Source organism: Rhinatrema bivittatum, chromosome 8, assembly GCF_901001135.1.
Source record: "Rhinatrema bivittatum chromosome 8, aRhiBiv1.1, whole genome shotgun sequence".
NCBI lineage: Eukaryota > Metazoa > Chordata > Amphibia > Gymnophiona > Rhinatrematidae > Rhinatrema > Rhinatrema bivittatum.
In genome coordinates, this window is record NC_042622.1 from 230,572,082 (window position 1) to 230,582,617 (window position 10,536).

Genomic DNA, 10,536 nt, shown 5'->3' on the forward strand with positions numbered 1-10,536 from the left:
CATTATAACATTCATTAAAGTAGTATAGCATAAAATAAGAATAAATAAAAGGGAGATAGGGTGGAGGAGCAGGGAGGATTATGCTGGGAATGCCTGCTTAAAGAGCCAGGTCTTTAACTTTTTCCTGAATTTGTACAGACAGGGCTCAATGCGAAGTTCAGCTGGAAGAGCAGTCCAACGGGTGGGACCTGCAACTGAAAGGGCTCATTCCCTCCTAGAGGAGAGGTGGGCGTTCTTAAGGGAGGGGGTGTAGAGGGTGCCTTTGTGGGTGGTTCTAGCGGGGCGGTTATGGAGGGTGAATCGCTGGGGTTCTTCAAGCCAGTTGGAGTTGTGGTTGTAAAGTGTTTTGGGGATAATGGTTAGGGTTTTGAAAAGGATATGTGAGGGTATAGGGAGCCAATGAAGTCTTTGAGGACAGGGGTTATGTGATCGGATTTGCGGGAATTAGTGAGGGTTCTGGCTACCGCATTCTGTAGCATTTGAAGTGGTTTGATGGTAGCGTACGGAAGGCCCAGAAGTAGGGAGTTGCAGTAGTCCATCTTTGGGCAAATGGTTGCTTGTATGACTGTACGGAGATCATGTGAGTGTAGTAAGGGTTTGAGTTTCTTCATAACATGCTGTTTATAGAAACCTTCTTTTAGGATGGATTTGATGTCTTTTTTGAAGTTTAGATGCTGATCAACCATGACACCGAGATCACGTACTAATGGCTGTATAGAGGTACTTGGGTACCTCTATACAGCCATTACAACACAGCCTTCCATCACAGCCATTGCCCTCCGGGGTGTGAAGGGCCTGATCATGAGGTGGAGATAAGAACATAAGAAATGCCATACTGGGTCAAACCAAGGGGCCATCAAGCCCAGGTAGATTGAGTGCACAAGTCTCTTAGCTGTAACTTACAAGGGGACAGGATCAAGGAGAGTGCTGGGAGCAGGGAGGGAGAAAGGGAAAGAATACGGGGGTCATCCCTGAAGGGGAGAAAAAGTGGTGGTGGTAGTGGAGAGAGTGTGGATTAATAGGGAGGGGTCCCCTTCCATCACAGCCTCTGCCCTCCGGGGTGTGAAGGGCTTGATAAGAAAATGCCATACTGGGTCAAACCAAGGGTCCATCAAGCCCAGCATCCTGTTTCCAACAGTGGCCAATCCAGGTCACAGATACCTGGCAAGCACCCAAACATAGTGGGTTTGATTTTACAAAGTGTGCATGTGCGTGTCTATGTGCGCGATGATTTTATAATCCGCGCGCGTATGCGAGGGTGGCGCGCGCAATGGGGGAGAAATTATGCAACCTCCACACGGCGACGCATTTGGTCCATCCCCAGTCTGCTCCTATCTAAACTCCTTCCCTCTTCCCCTCTCCTCCCCACCCCCTAAACCCTACCTTTTTTTTATTTGTATCTTTGTTTCGCAACTTACTCCAGCTCCCGAGCTGAAGTAAGTTATGCATGCCAGCCGGCTGCCGGCGCATGAGTCTTTGGGACAGCCAACAATGGCGCTGTCCTGGCCCGTCCCCCCGCCCAGAACACGCCCCTTCGAAGAGGCCCAGCACTTATTCGCGTGCTAGCCTTTACGGGCGTGGCCGGGCCTCTTTGAAAATTCACCCGGTGCACGCAAGGCCCGGCCACGCGCGTAAAGGCCGGAATTTGCGCAGGTAGGGCTTTTAAAATCCGGCCATAAATGAATAGATCCCAAGCTACTAATCCTTATTGATTAATAGCAGTTTATGGACTTCTGCTCTAGGAACTTATTCAAACCGTTTTTAAACCCAGCTACACTAACTGCTGTAACCACATCCTCTGGCAATGAATTCCAGAGCTTAATTATGTGGTCACTAATGTTCTCTCTAAGAACTGGATTGCTGTGTGCAAAAATGTTTGCTCGTGAGCAAATATTTTTTATTTCATTATCCTGTGAGCACTACTTGCTTTGAAGCAAAATGCATATAATTTTTATGTTCGCATCAACCCAATCCTTAGAGGGAAAATTGATAGCAGCATGCGCACAAACTTTCTCACACACACACACACTAACTAGCGCGTCCCTAGCCCCTCTTTTTGGACAGGAGCGGCGGCTGTCAGCGGGTTTGACAGCCGACGCTCAATTTTGCCGGCGTCGGTTCTCGAGCCCACTGACAGCCACGGGTTCGGAAACCGGACGCCGGCAAATTGAGTGTCCGGTTTTCAACCCGCAAGCCGCGGGCCCATTTCAAATTTTTTTTTTTTAACTTTTTTTAACTTTCGGGACCTCCGACTTAATATCGCCATGATATTAAGTCGGAGGGTGCACAGAAAAGCAGTTTTTACTGCTTTTCTGTGCACTTTCCCGGTGCTGGCAGAAATTAGCGCCTACCTTTGGGTAGGCGCTAATTTCTGAAAGTAAAATGTGCGACTTGGCTGCACATTTTGCTTTCTGAATCGCGCGGGAATACCTAATAGGGCCATCAACATGCATTTGCATGTTGCGGGCACTATTAGGTTTTTTTTTTTTATCGGCTGCGCCGAGCCTTTAAAATTTGTTTTTTACTATCCCCCTACCCTCCGGACCCCTCCACCAATGCCCCCGGGCGCAGGGAGGCTCATGCGGCGCAGCGATGAGGCTGAAGACAAAGATCGCATTTAAATGAGCTGATGCTCCTCCTCCTTCCTGCCTGTGCGGCCCGGAAGTAAACATAGCCGGAGCCGCGTGGGCAGGAAGGAGGCGAAGCATCAGCGCGTGCAGAAGAGGAGCAGCATTTGCGTTTACGGGCTGCCGCGAATTCCAAGTCACAGCGGTCCGAGAAGAGGAAGAGGCCCGGTAGCAGGGCCACCGCAGCCCGAGAAGATCAGGGCCGCTGCAGAGCCCATCCTGCGGCAACCCGCGAAGAGGAGGCCCACAGGTGAGAGAGAGGCTGAGGGTCTGTAGAGTGTGCATGTGTGCGTGTATGAGATGAATTGATAGATTGTGTGTGAGAGTGAGGACCTGAATGTTTGCAGAGACAGCATGTGAGAGCCTCTGTGTGTGTGTGAGAGAGCATGTGCCAGTGAGAGCCTGTGTGTATGAATGATTGTATGAGAGAGAGAGCATGTGCCAGTGAGAGCCTGTGTGTATGAATGATTGTATGAGAGAGAGCATGTGCCAGTGAGAGCCTGTGTGTATGAATGATTGTATGAGAGAGAGCATGTGCCAGTGAGAGCCTGTGTGTATGAATGATTGTATGAGAGAGAGCATGTGCCAGTGAGAGCTTGTGTGTATGAATGATTGTATGAGAGAGAGCATGTGCCAGTGAGAGCCTGTGTGTGTGTGAGAAAGAGAAATGCATGTGAGAATGAGAACCTGACTGTGTGTTTGAGGGAAGAAGATGGAGAGAAAAGAAACAGAAAAAAAGACAATATTAAAGGAATTGGCAAAAAAATAAGAAAGGGAAGGTGGGGAAAAAAAGCCTGTGATCAACCAATTAGAAAACTAAGATCAGACAGCAAAGGCAAAAAAAAAATAAATTTACTTTTTAGTGATTGGCACATGTAATCTTTGGGAATGTGCAAGAGTAGCACTTTCTCTATGCGGATCTCACAATGTACGAGATCAGCATGGAGAAAGTGGAAGCCCACGGGGCCTGCACAGAGGAGGCAGCAGAATGGGCTTCAGTGTCAGTAGCAGCAATTGGCGCCTCCCCAATAGCCATGTGGCAGCAGTGACAGTGGCAGCAGAGGAATGAGAGAGGTTCCGAGATTGCTGGCAAAAGAGAGGGGTTCTGCCTTTAGTGTGTGCATGTGTATGAATGGGAGCCTGCCTGGGGGTCTGTGTGTGTGAGAATGAATGTGAACATGCCTGGGGTTTGGGGAGGGAGTGGTGTGAAAATGAATGGGAGCCAATAAAAGAAACCGACTGACAGATGAAGTTTTTAACACTTGCTTGGGCTTGAAGTGTACGAAATACCAACCTTCAATTGAAGATTTAGTCAATGAAATTCAGCAACAAAAAAGTCACTAAGCAGGTAAGGTAAAGAATTATTTGTTTTTGCTTTATTAATAAATACAGTACATATATTAAAATTATAACTTTTTGTTATTGATTAGAGCTACAAATATCACAAAATTATGGATTTTTCTAGAAGTGACACACCACCCGAATTATGCTCGTTTTTTTACTTTTTTTTATGAATTTTGACACACTGAGCTCAAAAGGTTGGCCATCACTGACTTAGATGCAGCTCCAGCACTGCTGTCTGCATCGATGGTGGGGGTGGAAGGGAATGGGAACCAAAAAGTTACCAATAAGGGCCCTGACCTCAGCGGTCAGAGTAACAGATAAGTATGAAAACAAATAGGTGTGAAAGCTTGCTGGGCAGACTGGATGGGCCGTTTGGTCTTCTTCTGCCATCACTTCTATGTTTCTATGATTCACTCTCATACTCTCACACATACATACTTATTTTCACAAACACACACACATTCACTATTATCATTCCTCTCATTCACTTCCCAGACTCTCACGCACATGCACACTCGCTCAGTCCTTCTCCTCTTCCTACGCTCACACGCATTTCAGTAACTGCAAACCTTTCAGTGCCAAACACTTTGAGAAGTAACACACACACCACTGCAAAAAAAGAAAAAAGACATACCATAGCAACCATTCCAGCACTATCTCAGGACTCAAACAGCAGCAGCCTTATTTATGACATGGCAGCAATGCAAATATTATACCATGCCCTAGAACACTAATACACCACCTACTAGTGTTAACAGAACAAGCCATATTGCCACAAAGCCCTACAGAAAAAGTGCATGCCAGCAGAAATACTGCACCTCAGTTACACAGGCAGAACACAAACCTAAAACAGAATAAAGGTCTACAATTCAGAAACAGAAACATGCAGACAAAAATAAAATGGAAAACCCGAGAAACCAGACTCTGAACAGTGGAATACTGAAAAAAGAATAAAATACAGAATACAAATATGTAATGCATATTTCCAAAGATAGCATATGCTAATCACTAAAAATTCAAAATATATATTTTTTTTACCTTTGCTATCTGTTTATGAGAGTAAATTTGTGAGCATCCGGTCCCACTATGTAGTTGCCCTCCCCCCGCGAATCCATGGTAATCTCAGGTTGATCATTGGTTGATGGGAGGGATCATTGGTTGATGGGAGGGAGTGTACGGAAAATTCCCTACCTTAAAGAACCGGCACAGCTCTCTTGCCACATCCTCCTTAGGGTTGATACCCAAAGGGAATCCTGGGTGAAGGGAGGAGCCCTTCAGCAGAGTACAAGACCTCAGGGCCTAGAAGGGTTACGCAGGTCCCGGGGGAACAGGCAGAGACTCACCGTATGCTAAGATCTGTTACGTGTGAGGACTGTGTATTACCCGAAGCTAAGGTGAGCTGAATTTTTTGTTTTGAGTTGACTTTTTCAGAACTGTTTATTACCTGAAGTTAAGCTGAGCTGCCTTGTTTGTTTTGGGTTGAGCTTTTCACTGTAAATAAAGTGCACCAAAGGAGCAGCCACGGTCTACCTCCGTTTCCCTCTAGCTGTTCCCAGTCCGCTACCACTCAAGTTAGCAGCATACCTGGGAACTTTTGACTTCCACTCACCCTGAGATTACCATGGATTCGCGGGGGGAGGGCAACTACATAGTGGGACCGGATGCTCACAAATTTACTCTCATAAACACTCTTACATGTTCACACTTACTTTCACTGCTCATTCTCTCACATTCTCACATGTCCATTTACACCTTTCTCCCACCAACACCCACTCACTCACGTCTCTCCCTCTTCCATACACACATGCTCACTCACTTTCACACCCATGCTCACTTGCACTCAGCTCTCTCCTACTCACCTACATACACTCTCAGATCTCTTCTTCCTGCACAAATGCACACTCACTCACTCTCACAGACATGCTCATTCATTCTCTCTCCCCCCTTTCAAAACACACTAGCAACAGCAGACTCTAACTTGGGCTCTTGGAGCAGCAGCAGCCTCTTCCTTCTCCTCCTGTGCTGCGGAAGTGGACGCTGCCTGTTTCTTACTCCTCGTTTGATGCACGGGCAGGAAATCGCAATGTCGATTGGCCAAGGCAAACAGGATGGGGCGGGCAAGTGGCTGGATACAGGAAACAGGCTGTGCAGGAGCAGGTGGTGTCACGAGGAAGTGAAGTTAAGAGTTAAAAAGGTCCGGAGATCGTAGAAATCACTGTCGAGTTCCTCCTCTTTCAGCCGCGCAAGACCAATGACGTTCCTTTCTTCTTTCCGGGTCCAAGCAGATTGGTTTTGCGGCAGCACCCGGAGATTTCCGGTATTGGCCCGGAGACCCGGTAATTCTTTTAGAATTCCGGAGTCTCCGGGCCAAATCCAGAGAGTTCCCAGGTATGGTTACCAGTGTTGCTCCCAGGCCTTTTTTTTCCCATATTCTCTCTTGGTCTTTTCCCAATTCCTTTTACAGTGTCTCTTTTTTTTCTGTTTTTTTCTCCACTTTCCCTTCCTCCCTCAAACACACACTCAGGTTCTAATTCTCATATGCTGTCTCTCTCTCTCTCACACACACACACACACACACAAATGCTCTCACATGCTCTCTCGCATACATGCAGGCTCCTACGCTTACATGCTGTCTCTCACACACTCACACACACACACCTCTCACTCATACATACAAATCGGCCCTTTCTTTCACATACACAAACAAAGCCACATCACACTCAGCTAAACCAAAACTCTCAACTTTATTTCTGATTTTACAGCCAGTAGCTATGTACAGGAATAGAACTGGGAAGGCATATAAATATAGAATACTCAGGATTTACAGGAGATAACAGTAAGAGTCAAATCTCCCAACAGAACCCTGTCTGGCACCCCAAAGATAAATGTACAAATCGGTAAGTCTTCAACTGAACAGCAATTATGTCTCCCCGCTCTCCACATCAACACTTTTCTGAAATGTATGGCTTCATCCCTTCCCATTGCAGTACTTAAAATCACACATTATGTACACTTCCCATCTCATTTCAACCCACTATAACCACACAGAAGAGGCACATTACTCCCAGATTCCGCCCCGTTTTAAAAACCAGGGTCAATATGGGACAATAGGATTACATCTCTTACTTATGGGAGCTCTCACGTCATACCTCATACTGTTACTCACACCTCCTTGAACTTCCCAAACGTCAGTGATAGGGCTACGCCAGTCATTAACATTATCCCTATGTGGTTTTTGTATCTAGGGGCAGTAGGAGAAGTTGTGATAATTTTGAACCCCCTTTTTGGGAGATAGGCTTTTTGAAGTATAAAGTCTGATGCATCATGCCCAGTTCTTCAGTGGGTTAGTGGGTGAGGAGCAAGGTTGGCGAGAGGAAGAGTGAGGAGCTGAAACCTTCCCAGGGTTTCAACAGAGAAAGGATTGACGAGCAAGAGATTTCCACAAGATCTCAAAGCAAGGTGGTTGGAGAGCTGGAGATTCCCCCTGGATCTCACAGAAAACAATTCAAGCATTTGGCAAGCGGTTTTGAGGAAGAAGGTTTGAGAAGACTTTTTTTGATTTTGATTTACCAGTGCCTGAGGGAAGGGCATAATTCCCCGTACTCAAAGGGCTGGGACAAAGATATTTTGACCTATTCAACCAGTTGTTAAATTGGGTGAAGAGAAGGAAGTAGACTTTTGAGTCACTAACTTAAGAGGCCTGTATTTTTGATAGCTGAATTACAATTGAAGAGTTTAATATTTTTGAACCCATTTTGGATAGTTTACTTGGGCTACTGTTTTCTAGCCCACTTCATGCCAGAAATGGAACTGCACTCTAGTTATTCCACTTTCATTGGTGAGGATATTTTCAATCAGGACGAAGGTGCAAGAGCCAGAAGGGAAGTGAAGAGAATAAGGATGACTAGAGAAACCATTTGCTTTTTATTGATCATTGGATGTATGCTGATTCTTATTTTTGTAATCCTGACATGGATCCTCTTCTTTAAGTTACAGGAAAGACTATCTTTTATTTGAACACCAACCAAGGGCTCCAGTGTTTTCTTTGAGTGTTCCTCATGTGGACTTACTAGGGGATGGCTAGACCCTTTTATGATTCCTGGTTTCTTCCTGTGGTGGTAATTTTGGCTTCCCAGGTCTTATTTTTCACTATCTGGCACCTCCTGGAACTGTTTGATCTAGAGTGTGATGTGGTCCTGGAAACTGTGATCAACAGTGCCAAGAGCCCTGGAAGAGAAGTCTTCCTTCCCATCTGGGCTTGAATCTAGACCCGTAGCACCCCTAGTCTTGGATAAAACACCAAATGGGATCCCCTATACTTCTCATTTGTCTTTCCCTCTCCATCCTTCCAGCAGTATCATAATGCCTCTGTATCGTTCCATGGTGAGACCGCACCTTGAATATTGTGTACAATTCTGGACGCCGCATCTCAAAAAAGATATAATTGCGATGGAGAAGGTACAGAGAAGGGCTACCAAAATGATAAAGGGAATGGAACAGCTCCCCTATGAGGAAAGACTAAAGAGGTTAGGACTTTTCAGCTTGGAGAAGAGACAGCTGAGGGGGATATGATAGAGGTGTTTAAAATCATGAGAGGTCTAGAACGGGTAGATGTGAATCCTTTTTTTACTCTTTCGGATAATAGAAAGACTAGGGGGCACTCCATGAAGTTAGCATGTGGCACATTTAAAACTAATCGGAGAAAGTTCTTTTTTACTCAACGCATAATTAAACTCTGGAATTTGTTGCCAGAGGATATGGTTAGTGCAGTTAGTATAGCTGTGTTTAAAAAAGGATTGGATAAGTTCTTGGACGAGAAGTCCATTACCTGCTATTAATTAAGTTGACTTAGATAATAACCACCGCTATTACTAGCAACGGTAACATGGAATAGACTTAGTTTTTGGGTACTTGCCAGGTTCTTATAGCCTGGATTGGCCACTGTTGGAAACAGGATGCTGGGCTTGATGGACCCTTGGTCTGACCCAGTATGGCATGTTCTTATGTTCTTATGTTCTTATGTTCTTAGGCTTCCTGGTTGCCTTCATTATATGGAACTCACTGGGGCCTTCTTCATCTCAGATCTACCTCTTTTTTTTTTTTTTTATTATTTATTGAATTTTACAATAACACAAAGATAACTTTGTTTAGTAATACTGCAAAGGTTAACATATAAGTAAAATATTTCTTGCAATGTATCTAACAACAGGCAATACATTTCCTTTTACATTTTCCAAAGAAATATGTAGAGGGAGAGATAGAACAATAGAGGAGAAATTTCAAAGAAACAAACAACATGAAGAAAGGCTCTCTGTTATTACCCTCTCTCAATCTTTACGCGACTTCATTAGATAGAGAAGGAGTGAGCTTCTTGGTGTTTATGAATTCCCTTAAGTGATCAGGATTGTAAAACACATACACATTTCCTGAGTATCTAATTACACATCTAGCTGGATATCTCAGCAGAAACTCTGCTCCCAGTGCACGAACCTCTGGGCGCATTTTTAAGAAATCTCTCCTTCGTAACTGAGTGACTCTGGATAAGTCAGGAAATATACGGACAAGCTCTCCCAAATAAGTAACATTTAAAGCTTTAAAGTATTACTTCATAATCAATGCTTTACCATATTCTGAGTAAAGTGAAACAAACAACACCAATCTTTCTATTACTTCCAGACCTGAGCTTTCTAGATATTCAGACAGATTCTCAAAATCACCTGTAGCCCCTATAGGGGATATCTGGATTGGTCTCTGTCTCTGTTTTAGAAAAAGAATTTTCTTCGGAGTTGGTATCATTTCCTCCGGGATCTTTAGAATTTCCTTTAAATATCTTTTAAATGTAATTAATGGCATTTCGCCAACTATCTTGGGAAAATTTAAGATCCTTAAGTTCAATTGTCTTAGATAGTTCTCCACAGACTCAAGCCTCCGCATTGAGGCTGCTTGTTCTTTTAAAGATGTTACAGTTAGTTCAGATATCTGTTTCAAGTCATTTTTCACTTGCACTACGTTATTGGTTTATTCTTCACTCTCTCTTTTTAGCTGGTTTTCCAAGGAGGATATTTTCTGGGAGTTCTGATCCATCTCTCAGGTGTACTCATTAACTACCCGGTTCATTCCTACTATCAAATCCCATAGGGACTCCATGGTGATAACAGCCGGTCTTATTACCTGTAAGGGGCTTCTCAGACCACCTCCAGCTCCATTTCCTCCTTCACCCATCGATGTTACTTGGGTTATTCTCCCGGTATCCTCCTCCCTCCTTACCGAGTTTTCCGGGGTCATGGAAGAAGGTGGTGTGCTCCCCTGCCCAGTCACCTCGTCAAAACTTCCACCCACTTGAGGCATTACTGCGACATCATCTGCAGTCGACTCAGCATGTTCAGCGGGGCCTAGAGTGGTTGTCCTCGGCTGCTCTTGCAGTGTTGGCGGGGTCAATGATACTTCCCCAGGCGGGGACGGCTCTCCTCTGTCGTTCCCGCCGGCGGGGCTCAAGACCCGAACTGGAGGTATCGGCGTCGCATATTGCGGGATGACTCGCTGTCCCGTCAAGAGTGTGGGTTCG

The 10,536-nt window shown here is 45.1% G+C and overlaps 1 protein-coding gene across 1 annotated transcript in view; it reads right to left on the reverse strand.

Annotated features, from left to right (window-relative positions):
• The window catches only part of LOC115097615, a 64,964-nt gene extending 54,645 nt beyond the window's left edge, over nucleotides 1-10,319 (reverse strand). The window contains exon 1 of the mRNA XM_029613555.1: nucleotides 10,239-10,319. Within this exon, the coding sequence (XP_029469415.1) occupies nucleotides 10,239-10,319 (81 nt within the window). The remainder of the gene's footprint in view (nucleotides 1-10,238) is intronic.
• Nucleotides 10,320-10,536: the final 217 nt, after the last annotated feature.